The sequence below is a fragment of the Triturus cristatus genome, chromosome 1_1 (genome assembly GCF_964204655.1).
Source record: "Triturus cristatus chromosome 1_1, aTriCri1.1, whole genome shotgun sequence".
Lineage (NCBI taxonomy): Eukaryota > Metazoa > Chordata > Amphibia > Caudata > Salamandridae > Triturus > Triturus cristatus.
The window spans coordinates 16,557,870-16,578,524 of NC_140579.1; the positions used below are offsets into that span (position 1 = coordinate 16,557,870).

A 20,655-nucleotide genomic window follows, 5' to 3' on the forward strand; every position below is an offset into this window, starting at 1 on the left:
GTGTAATATGAACAGTGTAACTGGATCATTCACTCACAGATATGTGCCCTAGAGACAGCCACCGCTACTTTAGATGGCCAGGCAGGCAGCGGGGGCTCGCGCAGGGGGCCCGGCGCAGGCAGGCGCGCAGGGGGGCCCGGCTCAGGCAGGCGCGGGGCTCGCGCAGGGGGCCCGGCGCAGGCAGGCGCGCAGGGGGCCCGGCTCAGGCAGGCGCGCAGGGGGCCCGGCTCAGGCAGGCGCGCAGGGGGCCCGGCTCAGGCAGGCGCGCAGGGGGCCCGGCTCAGGCAGGCGCGCAGGGGGCCCGGCTCAGGCAGGCGCGCAGGGGGCCCGGCGCAGGCACGCAGGCGCGCAGGGGGCCCGGCTCAGGCAGGCACGCAGGCGCGGAGGGGGCCCGGCTCAGGCAGGCGCGCAGGGGGCCCGGCTCAGGCAGGCACGCAGGCGCGCAGGGGGCCCGGCTCAGGCAGGCACGCAGGCGCGCAGGGGGCCCGGCTCAGGCAGGCACGCAGGGGGCCCGGCTCAGGCAGGCAGGCAGGCGCCCCGGCAGGCAGGCGCCCCTGCTCAGGCAGGCAGGCAGGCGCCCCGGCTCAGGCAGGCAGGCAGGCGCCCCGGCTCAGGCAGGCGCCCCGGCTCAGGCAGGCAGGCGCCCCGGCTCAGGCAGGCAGGCAGGCGCCCCGGCTCAGGCAGGCAGGCAGGCGCCCCGGCTCAGGCAGGCAGGCAGGCGCCCCGGCTCAGGCAGGCAGGCAGGCAGGCAGGCGCCCCGGCTCAGTCAGGCAGGCAGGCAGGCGCGCGCCCCGGCTCAGGCAGGCAGGCAGGCGCGCGCCCCGGCTCAGGCAGGCAGGCAGGCGCGCGCCCCGGCTCAGGCAGGCAGGCAGGCGCCCCGGCTAAGGCAGGCAGGCGCCCCGGCTCAGGCAGGCAGGCGCCCCGGCTCAGGCAGGCAGGCGCCCCGGCTAAGGCAGGCAGGCGCCCCGGCTAAGGCAGGCAGGAGCGCAGGGGACCCGGCTCAGGCAGGCAGGCGCGCATGCGGCCGCACCGGGGGCAGGCTCAGGCGGCCGCACCGGGGGCAGGCTCAGGCGGCCGCACCGGGGGCAGGCTCAGGCGGCCGCACCGGGGGCAGGCTCAGGCGGCCGCACCGGGGGCAGGCTCAGGCGGCCGCACCGGGGGCAGGCTCAGGCGGCCGCACCGGGGGCAGGCTCAGGCGGCCGCACCGGGGGCAGGCTCAGGCGGCCGCACCGGGGGCAGGCTCAGGCGGCCGCACCGGGGGCAGGCTCAGGCGGCTGCACCGGGGGCAGGCTCAGGCAGCCGCACCGGGGGCAGGCTCAGGCAGCCGCACCGGGGGCAGGCTCAGGCAGCCGCACCGGGCGCAGGCTCAGGCAGCCGTCAACTTGTCCAGCACCAGTGAATCTCTCTCACCTTTGGAGTCACATTGGGCTTCTCCGGCCTCTTGTTCTTCTTGTTCAGTTTCTTGCCCACATCGTCCTCATCATCAGAGACAGAAGCCTGTGGAAAGGAGATTAGTTCACTCAGAGAAGCTAAAAGTGGTGCCCAATAAAACCAGCAGCCAGGGAGATGAGAGCACCTGATGGGCGGGAACCTGGCTGGACACAGACACTCTGGTAGTGTACGTCTGGTGGGTCACATCTGCATGACCAGGTGAGGCTTTTTATGGCTCAACACAGACAGCTGCCATGTTTCATGACTAAAAATACTTAAAATCCAGCAAATTCAAAACATTGAAGGGGGAGCTCACACTACGGAGCACACCAACAGCAGGAGCTTTGTACAGTACCAGGCACTGAAGAAGGGGCTTCCTGCAGTACCATGCCCTGACAGAAGACGCTTCCTGCAGTACCATTCCCTGACAGAAGACGCTTCCTGCAGTACCATGCACTGACAGAGGGGGCTTCTTTCTGTACCAGACACTGACAGAGGGGGCTTCTTTCGGTACCAGATACTGACAGAGGGTGCTTCCTGCAGTACCAGGCACTGACAGAAAGGGCGTCCTACAGTACTAGGCACTGACAGAAGGGGCTTCCTGCAGTACCAGGCACTGACAGAGGGGGCTTCCTTCAGTACCAGGCACTGATAGAGGGAGCCTCCTGCACTACCAGGCACTGACAGAGGGGGCCTCCTGCAGTACCAGGCACTGACAGAGGGGGCCTCCTGCAGTACCAGGCACTGACAGAGGGGGCCTCCTGCAGTACCAGGCACTGACAGAGGGGGCCTCTAGCAGTACCAGGCACTGACAGAGGGGGCGTCCTGCAGTACCAGACACTGACAGAGGGGGCGTCCTGCAGTACCAGACACTGACAGAGGGGACAGTAGAGACCGTCCTAACAATTCAGGTTCCGACACAAAGCTTGGGGTTTACATAGTGCATTTCCCAACTAATCATTATCAGTTGCATTACCTAGGTGTCCAGGAAGGGAAGTGCAAATACTGGGTGCTTACCACCTGTAGAAAGTAGGCTGGCGTTACAGAGCCAAGAGGATAAGTGCACTGTACTGGAAAAGGAAGTTGGACACACTTGAGTAGACACCTGATCCCCAGCTGACAAATTTGAAGCGGAGTGACAGCTAGTGTGACAAAAAGCAAAGCACGAAGTATACTGTACTTAGCAAACCAAGGGAAGATTTACAGAGGCAACCTTCCAGAGCTCATCTCTGTGCACCAAGGGAAGATTTACAGAGGCAACCTTCCAGAGCTCATCTCTGTGCACCAAGGGAAGATTTTCAGAGACACGCTTCCAGAGCTCATCTCTGTGCACCAAGGGAAGATTTACGGAGGCAAGCTTCCAGAGCTCATCTCTGTGCGTGCACTGCACCTCTTTGCACCAAGGGAAGCTTTATAGAGGGACGCTTCCAGAGCTCATCTCTGTGCACCAAGGGAAGATTTACAGAGGCACGCTTCCAGAGCTCCTCTCTGTGCATGCACTGCACCTCTGTGCACCAAGGAAAGCTTTATAGAGGTACGCTTCCAGAGCTCATCTCTGTGCGTGCACTGCACCTCTGTGCACCATTCTTCCGTTTCTCTTGAGCCCATCTACTGATTGTTTGACCAGCTTGATCTAGTTTGGTATTCTGTTATCTTCTTTAGTGGTTTTTCGGACTTCTATTTGTTCCACCCCTCCTCTTTCATTCCCCCCGTGATGTTTTCCTGAAGGATGTCCATCTGTTGTTTTGGCAAAAAACTCTGGATTCACACTGTTGCTTGCTCTATCTTAAGAGAAGCAGAAAAGTTGGGTCTGGGCAGGTTGTCCATATTATCTTCTCAATTAATACTGTTTAAGAGGACAACTTATCTTCACCACTCCCCAATTGTAGAATCAGAAAAGAGGAACTGCCATGGGTTTTAGGGTTGCTTCATTAGTACCCCAATATATTTAACGGATGTTCTGAGAAACCGCATGCTTGGCCAAACGGTTAGGGCGCTCGACCTCGGGGAACTGGGTTCGAGTCTCGGTAACGACGCTAAACATCCTGTGATTCTGGGCAAATCACTTAATCTCCCCGTGCCTAACAAAAAAAAAATGAATGTGTGTCCTCATGTAACGTAACTGGTGCTATGTAAAGCGCTCTGATACCTGGTTGGATTCGGGTCAAGTTTGCGCTATATAAAACTACAACAACAAAAAAAAGTGGGGACAAATGCACTCTTCAGGGACATTAGATGAGTGACAGCCTCATTGTTTGGAAAGGATTAGTCAGAGGTCCTTGGTGCCCATCATACTTATCGGGATAAAACCTTGATACTGACAACTTTACACTACAAATCCACAAGAACATAATAGTCGTTCCTAAATATTTATGCATCATCAACAACAAACAGGAAAGTAGAATTCATGGAAAGCAACAACTTGCCGGTTCAACTAATCCTGGACAAGAAATTAACAATATCCAATTTGTAAATTGAAGAGACCTAAACAAATTGTAGTGAAGATGGCATCCATGAACATGAAGCAACTCAAATGTTAATGCATTTCAAGGACAAAGGCTACTTTCAAAAACTTGTATAGTTGCAAAAAGTGCTCTTACGCACTGACTCATAGAAAGAAGACGGTCTCAAAATACAGCTTTATTTGCCAAAATTTAGTAAGGAAAAGAATCACATTTTTAGTATTCTAAAAAAAATATTTAACATTTGAAAAATTTATTTTAAAGTATTGCGCGAAATACTTATGAATAACAAGGGCACCAGCTATCTTTCACAGGAAACGCATCAAGGAACACACCAAGGCAATGAACAACAAGGGCACCAGCTATCCTTAACAGGAAACGCATCAAGGAACACACCATGGCAATGAACAACAAGGGCACCAGCTATCCTTCACAGGAAACGCATCAAGGAACACACCAAGGCAATGAACAACAAGGGCACCAGCTATCCTTCACAGGAAACGCATCAAGGAACACACCAAGGCAATGAACAACAAGGGCACCACCTATCCTTCACAGGAAACGCATCAAGGAACACACCAAGGCAATGAACAACAAGGGCACCACCTATCCTTCACAGGAAACGCATCAAGGAACACACCAAGGCAATGAACAACAAGGGCACCACCTATCCTTCACAGGAAACGCATCAAGGAACACACCAAGGCAATGAACAACAAGGGCACCAGCTATCCTTCACAGGAAACGCATCAAGGAACACACCAAGGCAATGAACAACAAGGGCACCAGCTATCTTTCACAGGAAACGCATCAAGGAACACACCAAGGCAATGAACAACAAGGGCACCAGCTATCCTTCACAGGAAACGCATCAAGGAACACACCAAGGCAATGAACAACAAGGGCACCAGCTATCCTTAACAGGAAACGCATCAAGGAACACACCAAGGCAATGAACAACAAGGGCACCAGCTACTGTTTATTGAAAACGCATCAAGGAACACACCAAGGCAATGAACAACAAGGGCACCAGCTACTGTTTAATGAAAACGCATCAAGGAGCACACTCACGTACACCTGTCGAACTCAGCCATATACGTATACTGCTAGGGTGGCTTTATCTGCCCATGAGGGACCGGTAAGACTTCAAACCTCATGGGCCCTCTTGACAGCACTGGTTGTACTGATTCCAGTATTGCTTAAGTCACTACTCGAGCCGCAAAGTTTTTAGACTTGTGAGCTTGCTCTTGCACCAGTGCCCAAAAGCCATCTTCTATGAAGATACAACAGGAGCTGCCAGTCTTGTGCCTCGACCAACAAGTGATGCTACAATGCATTGGCAGTTCTTTCGTTCCGTTAATATGAACTTTTCGTGAAGATTATTCAAACATTGCTGAAGTTGTTAACAAATCAAAAAGGTATTTCCTATGGAAATGCTGACCTAACTACCCATTAGTGACTGCCAGTGGGTAATATAAAAAGGGTACTTGCGCCCCCCCGAGCGGAGCGCTGCCTGCACACCACCTGCAGTGCCATGCATCTGGGACTATTTTACATTATATTATATAAGAACACAGAATCATCATATATTACATGCTTTATCTTACCGCCCTCATCATCCATAGTGTTGCATACTACAGAAGGAACAAATAAAGCATTTTTAAAAGACAAATGAATCCTGGCACACAAGGGATTTGCGCCACCACAGCAGTGGAGATTCACAGTGTACAAGAGATGAAAAAAGAAGGTGCCGGGCCGGCATTCTCTGCAAAGATTAAAAAGCATATCTTTAATAAAACTCTGACATACATCGCTTGACACGCATCACTGAGCCTACGCGTACAGTTCCAGTTCATAGTTATGCAAAGGCTTGAGCTGGGTGGTTCAGTTATGGACATTGAAAAGGATACAAGAAGGGTCATGCCAGACAGAGATCCCTTCAACTCTGGTCTTAACAGGAAGTGGAATGCAGCTCGAAGAGTTGTGATTAGTGTGTTAAAGGTCAGAATATTTCCCACCCTCAGCGAGTAAAAAAAGTTGATAGTGGGGACACGGTTTAATAAAACATTTGAAGCACAACAGCAACAACATTGTGGATGAATGGTGTGTTAAACATAAGATCCATGTCGCCCTATAACTGTGTCCCCAATGTTGCTGCATGTGCTGCCAGCGCTCAACACTGAAGAGAACTGTAACATCAACCAAGTACCTCGCTAGCTACTGGACAGCCGTTTCACTAGGAGCCATTCCAAAGAGGACACAAGCATGCACCAAAAGGACATGTGCGGCATTCCACAGACCAGAACACCAATCAGGACATTGGAGTTGGACCCACTCCAGAGGCAGACACAGTTTGTCAATTTGTTTTACAGATAAAAGTCAGATGATGTAATATTGTAATTAAGGCAACAGTATTCATAGTATGAAGGAAAGAGACACTGTGTGGCACACAGAATATTTGAAAATGAACCATGTCAGATTACACTGCATTGTACAGGATGCACGTAAGCTCTACTTGAATTGTTAAATTACATTGATATAAAGGTAAGTAACGAAAAGAACTGAATGATTGAATAACAAACCGAACACGTGTCGCAAGTAGATGGGTGTGTGGAGGCAACAATTGAGTACGAATGGAAATGAACAATAAATACCACAAGGGGAAACTGCGTTTTATTCCTGTTGATCAGGTATCGGATTCTAATTTTTTATTTTGAACTTTTTGTCCATTATCAGCACACTCTGTGCTGCGTGGTATAGAAACTCCCCTTTCGTGCCTCCACAACCTCTGGTAACGCTCCTTCATTCCAACATGTACAGACTCACCTTGTCCTTTTTATTTTTGTCAACTTTGGCAGGCTTTTGCTCCTCTATGTCCTCGTCATCCTCTTCCTCACTCTGACTCTGGCTCAGGGCAGCAAAGATATTCCCTCCCTAAGAGGAAGATCAGTGAAATTAAACCAAGCAGCAGCTTTATTTCTGGCACGTCATGTAGCATGGACATAATTCAAGAAGCAATAGAGCAGTTTACAGTAACCATGGTTGGAGCAGAGGCATAGAATGTGTGTGCAGAGCAAACTACAGGAGACATGCCTCGGACACGACGCAAGACAACATGCTGTACAGTTGCATCTACAATGGAGAGCACAGAGAGGAGACGATTCTCCAAGAGATCATACAATGCGCAAGTGCAGAGGCCAGTATCAGATCCCAGGACCTGCTGGTCCAAGACCTCATCAGTAACGCCATCCTCGCACAATGTTCTACCAAACAGAGTGAAAAGCACACTGGGAAAATGTAGACTTAGTTCATCTTAGTTGGGTTCCAGATCATAAACCTAAAAATGCTTCTTTCCTGTCATCTAAGTTCTCCATCATAGGTAACTGCTCTTGTCTACATAAGCAATTGAATCTTTCTGGGGACCTGCGGGTTTCCCGCAACACCCTTTCAAGTGGTATTTTTTACCATTAGGAGAAAAAACAGGAAAGATGAAGAAAAGATGCCCAGATGAGTCAACATTTTGTAACCCTTGTTCTTTATTTAACCAGTCTTTTGAATCTTCATCTCATCTGCAGGCTCCTATATTGACAGCTAAACTCAATGAACACGTTGATAATGTTCAACTGTCTTCGTACCCTGAAGGCCATTACTTTTTACATCCTTTTCCATCTGGTTTGCAAAGCAATCTGAGCACTGAAACCATAGCTGCAATCGTCAGTAATGGCAGCTGCATAATTCTGGACATGCGTTGCTGCGTTAAATCTTTATTTGTAGGTGGCTTTTGACACTGTGTCCCATGGCATTCTGCTAAATCAGCTGTTGGGCATTGCAGTCAAGGAATCCGTATGTAATCGGTTTATCTCTTTTCTGTCTCATCATTCCCAGGCTGTTTCCCATGGCAACTTCTGCCCCTCCGGTGTGCCCCAAGACTCGGCACTCAGGCTACTGCTGTTTAATTTATATGTTTCACCAATGGCTAACCTTATTCACTGTTCTGCCTAACTGGATGACAGTTAAATTCTTAGATTATAGGGGAGGGGAGACGAGCAGATGCTTCCGGCTCGGTATATGACTTATTTAACAAGCATTTACAATGCAATAGGTCTCGCATTTACGCGAGTTTGAGCAATTGACATTGCAAATGACAATGCCTTTTATTTTTGTTTTCGTTTTTTAAACATAAATAAAAGGCATTGTCATTTACAATGCCAATTGCTTAAACTCTCGTAAATGCGAGACCTATTGCATTGCAAATGCTTGTATTAGGATACTTCAGTTGTATATAATGTTTTCTAGGTTATATATAAAGTGACAAATGGTAATAATACTTTTTTAATTATTACTTATAACTTTTAAACATGCTGCGCAACATTCACAATGCTGCGCAACACACATTAAAAACGTTAAGCCAATAGCTCTCTCTAAACACTTATAAGGCCCCAAAGGCGAGACCTATTGGCTGTGCCAAAGCTTTTTTTATTATTATTTCCTTTTTTCTTTCTTTTTTTTTAAAAATATCTTTATTTGATTTTACCATAATTAACACACCCATAATTCCCACCCCACGCCCACCCAGGTCAGACATTTAATAATATAATACAAGCAAAATCAAAAGAAAAAAAAAATGTATATGTTCACAGCAGTTCATCATCACAGTGCATTATACATTATCCCTATAGCTACCACGTATTATTAGATCATAAGATTAGCTAAGATTCACTGTATTCTCAGTATTATTTTGAGATTGACACCATTCAATTACGGGGTACCAAATTCTCCAACCTCTTTTTCGGCGTATTCTCCCTTTCCGTTTATAGATAGCCGCCTCTAGATTGGAGATTGCAAGGAACCTAGCCAGCCATTGGTGAAAAGCCGGCGCATTGGGGTCTAGCCAGGCCGAGGCGATACACATTCTTAAAACCGCCATGGCTATAAAAATAAGTTCCTGACCCGGCCTGGGCAAACTAGGATCTGTCGCTCCCAATAGTATGACTTCACTAGTCAGGACAATCTCTCTTTTGAGTATGGACGACAAAAACTTCTCAATATTTTGTTTTAGAGATGTTAGTCCATCACAGGTGGAGAAAATATGCACACAGTCAGCATTGAATAGCATACATCTTGGGCAGCATGTCCCCTTACCACTCCCCCATTTAGCAATCCTATCTGGAGTGTAGTAAAGAAAAAAGCAGGTTTTATAAAATTGCGTTTGGAGTATTGTAGACATAAGAATAGTTTGAAACATGGCGTATGCAGAGTAAAAGTTTTCCGAGGTTGTACCAATTTTCTCATGTCACTTCTGAGATACTTTCTCCAAATCATCCGGAAATCGTGCATTTATAAGGGAGTAAATTCCCCCAATTGTGTTTCCCCTCTCATTTGTTAATGTTTCTACTAGAGTTATTTTACCTGAAAGATTACCTCCCCTCACCCTGCGTATGAGAAAATCTCTAATTTGTAAATATTTAAAGAAGTCCCGCCAGTCCAATTGATACTTTTCGCTAAGTTGCTCAAAAGATTGTATCCCTTCTGAGGAAAGAAAACATCCAATATGATTAATACCTGCTGTCTTCCAACTGCTAATATAATTGTCTTTAAAGATCTCAGGTAAAACCGGATTATCACTTAAAGGAGTATAGAAAGATATTCGTCCAATGCCCAGCAATTTCCTCACAGCTTTCCATACCTTAAAGCTGTTGGTCAATGTTTTTAATTTCACTTTTTTATAATGGCTATCATGGAGGTGTCGCCAAAGATATCCATAATTCTTATTGCCTAACATTAATTGAAAAAAAGATGGCGACTCGCCCTCGGGTATTGTTTCTAGCCGAGTATTTATTAGCAATTCCCTGCTATAAAGTAGCACAGATGCCCAATAATAGGCTTTTAGATTTGGGAGAGCCAACCCTCCTCTTTCCTTTCCCAGCGTCAAAAATTGTACACGCACGGCGAGGTTGTGCGTACGCCCACATAAAGCTTGAAAATGTGCGTTCCATAGATTTAAACCATTGATCAGAAAATTCTAAGCATATTGCTCTAAATAAATATAAGATCTTAGGAAAAAACACCATTTTCAAAGCATTAACCCGGCCAATTAGGGATAGATGTAAATTATCTAGGCGGCGGAGATCTTTCTGTATGGTGCCCAACAATGGTTTTATATTTACATCCACCAAAATCTCAAGTTTAGCTGTAATACAAATACCTAAATATATGGCTTTATCAACAACTCGAGAGTCCGACATTTCGATTTTGATATTCATCACGATCGGAGTCTTCCCCTGATTAAGTGCATATCCAGAAACGACCCCAAAAATATTGGCCTCACATTCGATAGCTACCATAGCCGAGCTGGGATCCGCAGTTACCACCACAATATCGTCTGCATAGGCCAAGATCTTAGTTGGATATGTTCGTGATACAATTGGTGCGATTTCACAGTTACCCTCTAGTCTGCGAATGAAGGAGTCTATGTAAATCGCGAAGAGCAGTGGCGAACAAGGACACCCCAGTCGAGTTCCGTGCGAAATAATCAACTCCTTGGTGGGGCTGCCATTCACCATTACCCTGGGATTCACATACAGTTTTTGCACCGCCTGAATATATCCGCTGATAATCCCCACCCTAGACATAGCAGCCCACAAAAATGGCCATGAGACCCTATCGAAGGCCTTCTCGGCGTCGAGAAGGACCAAGGCCATAGGGTCCCCGGTACTATCCATAGAGTCGAACAGGGTGATCACTCTCTTGATGTGATTAGTGGTTGATCTCCCTGGAACAAAGCCATGCTGATATTTGGCGATTACTTTGTGAATAATTGGGGCGATCCGATTTGCCAACAGTTTTGAGTATAATTTAGAATCTGCATTTATTAGAGTAATAGGGCGATATGAGCCTGGTTGATCCGGAGGTTTATTTTTTTTCGGAAAGATAACTATCTTTGCCCTAGACCAGGAGTTTGGGGGCTGCCCCCTTTTAAAAATGTGTATTATTAAATCAAATAAGATTTCTTGAAGCTGTTCTATACAAACTAAATAGAATTCCGACGGTATATTATCCAAACCGGTTGCTTTCCCTTTTGGTAAATTTTGAATTATAGTTATCATTTCTTCTTTACTGGGGGTTTCATCTAGGGTAAACTGGTCCTCTTTGTCGAACCTATCGGTACATCCTCCATTTAGATAACTCTCGATTCTTTCTAGGACCTTCCCCCCCTCTTCGGTGTATAGGGTATTATAAAATCGCCAAAATGCCTCCCTGATTTGTTCCGGGTCAGTTAATTGGCCTTCCACCGGATCCTGTATTTCCCGTACCAAGTTTACTGAGGCTTGCCGTCTCATACGGATAGCCAACTGATGATCAACTTGTTCATTGACCTCATACACCATCTCTTTATGAGCGGTAGCCTTTTTGATGGCTTTAGTAGTAAAGATGTTTGTAATAGCGGCCTTTGCATTTGCTACCACATTTTGAGTTCGATTGATATCTACTAACTGTTGGCTCCCTTGAGTTGCAGTTATCAGCTCCTCTTCAGCTAAACGAAGATTTTTCCTGCAACCCTCGCAGATGTTCCCTGGCTATTTTATTATTTCCAGTGCACGGAGTGTCTTTTTTTAAAATTTATTTGTTCTTCCGTTTATATGCCGCTACTCCAGCTGGTGGCGTCAAATGTCACAAGTAAAAATAGAGTGAGAGCTCCCACACAGCCTGCCCTGTGTGTGTATATTTAGTCGTCCAAGATGGCATGTGTTTGATCAGACACTGCGCCGGTGGCTGGTATGAGGCAACTTGTGGCCCACTTTCCAGCATAGACTTGACGCATATTATTTACCCCTGAAAGGCCCTGTTTCGTGTGCCGCTGAGGGAGAGGAAGGCCCATTTGAAATCTGCCTTGGGTGAGTGTTTTTGCGCGTGTGAGTTTGTGTCCAACGGTGCATGCGTATTTGCATCTGTGCGTGTGCCTGTGTTTGCGCTAAAGGTATATACATGTTTTTGGGTGTATGAGTGCATGTGTGTTTGCATCTGTGCGTGTGCCTCTGTTTGCGCTAAGGGTATATACATGTTTTTGGGTGTATGCGTGCATGTGTGTTATGGAGATCACATGGCGGTTTAGTATATTAAACACGCCGGGAGAACTGTTAGATGTTAATTCATTTTTTAGTGATAAATGGGGTACAGAAGTCACTGTTTATGGGTGGGGTTTCGTGAGCAGATCACAGTATTGTTTAAGATTTGTCTAAGGGAGTTTGAACACGCACATGTGTATATTGCTAAAAGTTTGGAAAAGTTTTAGAACATTGAAATGCATATTGTCATGTCGGTAATGGTTCACCAAGCACTGATGGTCTATTTTTACACTGCAGCTACCCCTGAAAAAGGGCAAGGGTCCCGAAATGCATTGGGCGAGACTGAATATACGTATGATTACCTGAGAATATTAAGTGGATTGTAACGAGTCTTTGGAAAAGGCCTGGATGGACATTTCTTATGCACTAACAGTTTGGAACCACTTGGCCTCCATTGAAAAATTCGAGATTAACCTTGATTAATGGATTTAATAAAAATGGATTGAAATATAAAATGGATTACAGTGGATTACTATGGCTCAGTTGAAATTACGTGATTTAATGCTAGGACGCTTATTCGTGTGGCTGTGCGTCTTGAGGCTGAGCGCGATGGTGCAACAGTTCAAGTTTGGATATTATGTCCGTGCTTGGGACGGAGCACGAGTCAGGCCTTGCACGCCCAACAATTTGCCTTTGAGCAGTTTTCAATCAAGATTTTCACATGAAAAACTGAACAAAAAAACTAACTGAACATTAAAGGAAAGGTGTGCATTCTATCATTTGTCTTTTTAAATGAGTATTTTGAGGTCACGTACTCCGCCTGTGCAGGCACACACTTGTTAACAGTCCGAAGGCGGCATGCTGTAAGTGCACACACTGGTGAAACTCAAGTGTTGGATGCGTGTTAAAGGATGCTATTGTCTGAACCAGACACAATGCCATCTGCTTGAGTGGATGCTCATGAACTACCTTGGTGCACCAGGTGTGTGGGTCGGAGTGATGTATGTGTGTGCGTGCCAACAACATAGTAATGCAGGGACTGTGTGCAAAGATTTCTGTGCAACCCAGGGAAAGGCACGGACAAGAATGGCATTCTAGATGCGTGTTTGTGTGCGTGAGCACTGAGCACACAACTTACTCCTCACTGAAGGTGCCAGAAGTCCCCTGCTGGAGGTCGGTGGTGCAGCTGCACACTACAGTAGCGTTGTTTGAACAGACTAGGTCCATCTACGATGCTGATGTGCTGGCCCGCTCTAAAGGGTTTCCTTTGCACGAGTAGCGCAGCACTACACTGTGTACCTTAAATACTTTAAAACTTCGACTGTCAGAAGACATTCATCATGTGTGGCACGCCTTCGGAATGATTTGCCAATAATTACAATGTTCTTGCCAATGTTTTATGATTAATAACAGCCTCCGCCCCTCCCCCACACACAATTACTTTCACAGACGCGCGTATTTATTTAAAGTAGAAAAAAAATGTTTTTACAAGCGAACCTGCAGCAGTTACTGGGAGCGGAACCTACTGTGTGGCAAGATGGTGTTAAAGGCATTTGTGTGTGCAGCGGGAATTACTTCCAGAAAGCGTCCCCTGTCATGCGCAAAAATTGTACTCTCGGGAATGTGCTTAGAACAGAAACGCATTCCAGTAGGAGTGAGGCGCTAGAGTGTGGAATGATGTCATTAGCAAACGTCCTGTGAGGTGGTTGTAGAGGGGAAGGCTTGCACTGTTATTGGGTAAATGAGGGAGCTTTCCCCAGGATGAAGCTCTTAAACAAGCATCGATCTCTTGTCGTTATGGGGCGACGGGTTTCAAACACATGGCCCCATAAAGATAAAAAAGTGCTTCACGACAGCCGTGAAGCAGGTGGGCCAGTCCGGCTCGGAGACAAAGGGCGTGAACAGAAAACCCTCATTTCCAATGGCAGGCCACTGTTTAGCATAAACGGTGACGCCGGCCAATGGAAATGAGGGGCGGGGCTTAAAGCCCTCTTCTCTAAGTCCTCTCTTACAAAATGTCTCACGGAGGCGTAGCAGCGCTTTGCGCTGCAACGCACGCGAGACCTAAAAATGGATGAATACTAACGCTGTCTTTAAATGGCGAAAAGATATAAATGTTTTTTCTTAATTCCTTTTTGTGGACCGCTGGTTGGTGCCCAGATATCTTAGGCTGCTCTCTGCCTCTCACCCTCTACGACAGCTCACAACATGGGCATCATTTGTCATTGGCAGCTGGAGTTTGCGCCCTTTAACAAGCTTACTTCTATAAGCTTTCTCTTGATGATCATTAAGAAAGTTCTCCTTTTCTTGCCAAAAAACTTTGGTCTATGCACTAATTATGTGCAGGTTACACTATTGTACCTCCTAATGTGCTGGTCTTTCCGGGTACCTGGCTCAGAAGACAGTCCTGGGTCTAAGCAAGAAGAAAAAATTACTTGTGTTCGGTAACCACCTTTCAACTGGATACTCTTTCCTCAAGCAACTTTCTCACCTGTAGAATAATCCCAGGCATCTGACTGGATCCGGAAACAACAAATCTCCCGTACCCAGCACGGCTCAGGCTTCGTACAGACGGCAAAAGTGGCATCAGATGATAAAGCCATGTAGAGTCCATCCTGGTGCAACAGCACCAGCTTCCATCTATTCCTCCCCCACGCCACCGACCGAGGCAAGCAGACAGATTGACATTGACAGAGCACTGTAGTACCAAAATATAGTATTGATATCATTTACTTTCCCTATAATAATCCGTCAAACAGGAAGGTTGTTGTGTGCCAATCCTCGACCGCTACACACTCCGCAGAGCGAAAGACAAAAGCAGGCTTCTGGGAGAGGACCGTCTTCAGTCTCCACGAGAAGCAGGAGTTCTGGACAGCCAGAGCTCCCGCACTACAATTCCCGGCCTCCCGTGCAGAAAGGACGCGCGCGCACAGGAAGTGACGCGGCGTGGACACCGGCTGGCTACGTAAACCGGATTCAGAGAGAGAACCTTGCAGATTATTCCGGCTTCGCTGAGGGACACCACAGAAGGAAACGGCTGGCAGATATCCCAGGTAGGGTAAGGGTGTCGGTGACACCGCCAAGAGTCTTTTTCCTGTCAAACAGTTACCGCGCTAGCGGCTGCTACCGCTGCTCTGAAACTACAGAGACCATTGCAAAACTTGATCAAAAAGCGAGTGGGCATTGGAGCTCACCCGTTTTGGGCTTATAGTCGTAGTTGGAGAACTTGGATGCTGTGACTGGTATTTCCTACCAGGTGGTATACGATTTGCTCAATCTACGTCATTAACGGCACCTATACTGGTTGCTGGTGTTCAAAAATTTTATGATGCATTATAGCTGAATTAACCGTTCAAAGGATTTACATTTGTTTTATGTGTGTGTTTGTTTCGTCTAGTGGCAGGGGACTTAAGAGAGGTCGCTGAAGTAAAGCGTAATTCCTTCCTCCCTTGTGAGGCCCACATTCACACCCTTTATGGTGGGTAAGGAACGCCTGCTATTACAGTGTTCTGGGATAGGAAGATTGTGGTGCACTGTTTATATCTCTATGTTAGTTTGTCCACAGTTCGTCATCTGAGTATTACGTGTTATTGCGATACTTCTTATTGTAGCTGCCAAAAAACTGGTTCCTTTTCTTTACAGGTAGTCATACGTTTGACCCACTTAATCTTCCGGGCTTTTACAGCAATTCGGAAATTGAGGTGGTCACTAGGTGGACCCCATTGAGCAACGAACCGATCCCGAGAGGCCTCCGAGGGACCACGACAGAGGTGGGCGGGCCACTGAGGAATCTGAAGGTAGATAGTGTATCCACCAGAATGCTCAATACCGTGGGTGAGCACGTTTCTGTGGATAGATATTGCTACCTGCAGATTCCTTATCTGTGGAATAGGAGGAGGATTGATGGATGGTTAGATCATGAAATCCTGCAAACTGGATCTGGCAAAATGATAGTCTCTGTGCACTCTAGAATCCAGGCAGTAATGCTTGGCCAAAGTTTGGAAATATGCCCATATAGCTGCCATGGAGGTCTCTGCAACTGGGACTCGTGTTGCACGAGCAAAAGTAGTAGATCTGGCCCTGATGGAATGGGCAGATTGCTTCAGGTGGGTCCTTCTTCGCCAAAGCGTAGCAAGTTTTGATGTAGAGACCGATTCACCTCAAAAGAGTCTTTTTCAGCACTGCTTTACCCTTCTTCACACCACAGCACCCCACGGAGAGCTGGTCATCCAGCTGTGTATCCTTGGTAGGGTCCAGGTTGTAGTTGACCATCCACCTGTGCAACCATGCTTCCTCCTGCCTGGGATGGGGCCGAGATAGATGATAACGGGAATATGTCCAGCTCTATTAATAGGTGGCGGGGGACAGGGAGTGGGTGAACAGCAGTGAGGGGCGGGGCAGGGTACCATGGCAGCAGTGAGGGGCGGGGCAGGGTACCATGGCTTCCACTTCAAGTGCGCATTGATTTGTTGACAAATGGAATCAAGGGAGCCATGATGGGTATTACCTTGAGAGGCTGCAAACATTTCAACAGAATCGTCCAGTATTTATTTTACTCGGTCTTAATGCAGAGGGAGAAACTCGGTCTGTGCATGCAAGCTTTTTTTTAAAAAAATCCATAAGCCACAATTCCTGATTTTACGAGACCATATTTCATACAAGATTAACGTTTCAATCAAACAGCGCATTTTTTGTGTGTGAAAGCTAGATCTTTCCAGGCCCACAAAAGTTAACCACGTCACCATTGATCAAAATTATAAGTAAGAATATATTGGGCGTTTTCAAATAATGGTAGTATTGTTGGGTTTCCAGAACTCGCTTTCAAGTAGAAGCCATCTTTGTATGTCAAGAAATTATTCTGATGTTCATGTCATGGAGTTTATACGCGCTCCACTGGCCTTGCCTAATAGGAAAATGTTACCTTGACCCAAGCCAAATCATTTTCACCTCGGTTCCACTTATGTTTTAGGTCTTTGTGTGTCTCATTCGTGTTTTTCACAGGTCAAGAGCAAATGCAAAATGGGATTCTTTTTCTTTACAAGCGCCACAAGAATGCATTATTTGCTTTCTAAAAGCAGACCAGGTCTCACTTCTGATTGCGTATTTTTGCTGTTTATTGTTCATGTGAAAAAAATTATAAAGATTAATTAATTTGGACCATAAATCACTCCAGCTGAGCACAACGACAGGATCATAATGAAAAGCCTCATATTTGCCTTTCGCTTACATTTGTGTTTTGACAACCTAACATCCCTGCTGCATACATCTGTGATTCGAGCGAAATACTTCTCTTGCACTGCTCTGAACCAGTTTTAGGCTGTTTCGTAAGGTCGCGACTGTATAAATGTAAAATGTGCAGGCACTCGCTAAAGGTTAAAATATGCCGGGGGACATTTCTCTAACGTTATAAGCGGTGTTTGTAAATTGGAAACCGGATGCATCTGAAAGTCTTTTTTCCCCACCTGAATTCTGCCTCCCCTACAGGCGCTGCAAATGGAACAGTGTTACACAGTCACGCTACGTGTGCTAGAACACCGAACCTCAATTCATTAGTACTGAGGCTGTCCCCTTTTTGGAAAACAAAGAAGCATACTATCGACTGCCAGCAATTAGAATTCCTTCAGCTGCTGCACCTCACGTTCTGTTGTTCTCGAGCTCTACTGTGCGTCCGGACGCCGGGACACCACCGCCTTTCTCCGAGGTGAAGCAGAAATGCCTCGGAGAAAGGCAGTGGCGAATTCGGATTCGGGGGCGTGTTCTCCTCTTGCCATTGGCTGGAGGAGATAATCAGAAAAGTTGCCAAAAACACGCCCCCGAATCCGAAAAGGACGGGGCCTGATCGGAGAGACAAACCTCTTCTCCAATGGCTGGCCAGCATTCAAGAGGCCAGCCAATGGAGAAGAGGAGAGAAGAGGGGCGGGTTCAAGCCCCTCTTCTCCAAAACATTAAATCTCCGGACTTCTGGTTCTGCCTTCGGCAGACCGGATGGTCCCAAGACCTAAAAAGATGCCCAATCTCTCAGTGTAAGTCAATTTCGTCAAGGGGTGAGGTGCTGAAAGAATGACTTCAACCACCTCTGGTTGCAGCTAAAAAGAGCTAATGGTTTCCTGCTCGATCTCCATGCACGTACATGGCAGCCTCAGAGATTAGGACACAGCACCATCTAATCAGACGGGACTGAAGGGCAGCTTGAGTGGGAAATATGGAAAGAAGCGCTGATGGCCTGTGTACCACACCCCATTTTCCCAATCTGGAGCAATAATACAGAGGCCCATCTTGGCAAACCTCGCTCAGAAGCAGAGTGTAGGAAACTGGGTTATTAGACGTGTGGCCTCCACGAGTAATAGGTGCACAATTTCCTCTTACTGGGAACCAAGCACCCCATTGTAGTGCTTGACTCTCTCAGAGTAGCAAAGCAGAGCAGTCCAGGCTTACGCAGGGGAGGTGGTGTGGGCTAGTAACCACGGTTCACTGGCACGCAATAGTAACCCTCAATAAATGATAGTCCAGTCAGTGCTTTTTCTTTAGAAAAAGGAAAAGAACGTGTATTACACACGCACTACTAAATACTATGCAGTAATTTACAGGTAGGTTCACAGGCAGACGTAAAATATCATAGATGACATCGTATAATCGCCTTTGACCCTCTAAAGGGGTCACTCAAACATAGAAGGCCAGTATATTGACTTGGTCAAAGGTTCAAGATGAGCACACCACATGTTAAAGACATGGTTTTGTTTGTAAATGCAATCATCAGAAATCACCATCACCAATAATAATCATCAGTTGTAAATGCCATCACCAATAATCATCATCAATAGCAATCAGTTGTAAATGAAATCATCATCAGTAAATCACTCAGTTGTAAATGCAATCATCATCAGTAATCATCATCAGTAATCATCAGTTGTAAATGCAATCATCATCAGTAATCATCATCAGTAATCATCAGTTGTAAATGCAATCATCATCAGTAATCATAATCAATCATTACCAGTTTTAAATGCAATCATCAGTAATCATCAGTAATCATCAGTTGTAAATGCAATCATCATCAGTAATCATCAGTTGTAAATGCAATCATCATCAGTAAATCACTCAGTTGTAAATGCAATCATCATCAGTAATCATCATCAGTAATCATCAGTTGTAAATGCAATCATCATCAGTAATCATCATCAGTAATCATCAGTTGTAAATGCAATCATCATCAGTAATCATAATCAATCATTACCAGTTTTAAATGCAATCATCAGTAATCATCAGTAATCATCAGTTGTAAATGCAATCATCATCAGTAATCATCAGTTGTAAATGCAATCATCATCAGTAAATCACTCAGTTGTAAATGCAATCATCATCAGTAATCATCATCAATCATTACCAGTTTTAAATGCAATCATCAGTAATCAATCATTATCAGTTGTAAATGCAATCATCAGTAATCAGTTGTAAATGCAATCATCATCAATCATCAGTAATCATCAGTAATCATCAATTGTAAATGCAATCATCATCAGTAATCATCATCAATCATTACCAGTTTTAAATGCAATCATCAGTAATCATCAATCATTATCAGTTGTAAATGCAATCACCATCAGTAATCATCAGTTGTAAATGCAATCGCCATCAGTAATCATCAGTTGTAAATGCAATCATCAGTTGTAAATGCAATCATCAGTAATCATCAGTTGTAAATGCAATCATCAGTTGTAAATGCAATCATCAGTTGTAAATGCAATCATCAGTTGTAAATGCAATCATCAGTTGTAAATGCAATCATCAGTTGTAAATGCAATCATCAGTAATCATCAGTTGTAAATGCAATCACCATCAGTAATCATCAGTTGTAAATATAATCATCAGTAATCATCATCAATCATTATCAGTTGTAAATGCAATCATGTTCAGTAATCATCATCAGTAGTCATCAGTTGTAAATACAATCATCATCAATCATTATCAGTTGTAAATGCAATCATCCTCAGTAATCAGTTGTAAATGCAATCATCATCAGTTGTAAATGCAATCATCAGTTGTAAATGCAATCATCATCAGTAATCAATTGTAAATGCAATCAGTAGTCATCATTAATCAGTTGTAAATGCAATCCTCATCAGTAATCATCAGTTGTAAATGCAATCATCATCAGTAATCAATTGTAAATGCAATCAGTAGTCATCATTAATCAGTTGTAAATGCAATCATCAGTTGTAAATGCAATCATCATCAGTAATCAATTGTAAATGCAATCAGTAGTCATCATTAATCAGTTGTAAATGCAATCATCATCAGTAATCATCAGTTGTAAATACAATCATCATCAGTAATCATCAGTTGTAAATGCAATCATCATCAGTAATCATCATCAATCATTATCAGATGTAAATGCAATCATCAGTAATCATCAGTTAATGTAACATTTTATTTTTCTAAATCATTCAATTAGAAATGTTAAAAAGAAAGCATGCTTTTGGTCAGGTGGCCGTTCTACTTAGAATGAGACCATTCCTACGAAAGCAGCAGAAGTAGTTTTCCCTCTGGCGGGAAGGGAGTTAGGTTTATTTGCCTCCTGGCAACATATCACTCAACAAAACACAATCCACTTAGCTACAGTCTGCTTCGTGGACGCAGTGCCTCTGCAAATCAGCCAGTTGAAGAATAATTGCTTGGATCGTATTGTCTAGTAGTAC

At 45.6% G+C, this 20,655-nt stretch overlaps 1 protein-coding gene across 1 annotated transcript in view; it reads right to left on the reverse strand.

Annotated features, from left to right (window-relative positions):
• The window catches only part of ABCF1 (ATP binding cassette subfamily F member 1), a 272,552-nt gene that overhangs the window by 215,099 nt on the left and 36,798 nt on the right, over positions 1 to 20,655 (reverse strand). Inside the window, exons 6-7 of the mRNA XM_085637078.1 lie at positions 6,720 to 6,827; positions 1,411 to 1,497 (exon numbers count right to left, since the gene is read on the reverse strand). Of these exons, the coding sequence (XP_085493204.1) occupies positions 1,411 to 1,497; positions 6,720 to 6,827 (195 nt within the window). The remainder of the gene's footprint in view (positions 1 to 1,410; positions 1,498 to 6,719; positions 6,828 to 20,655) is intronic.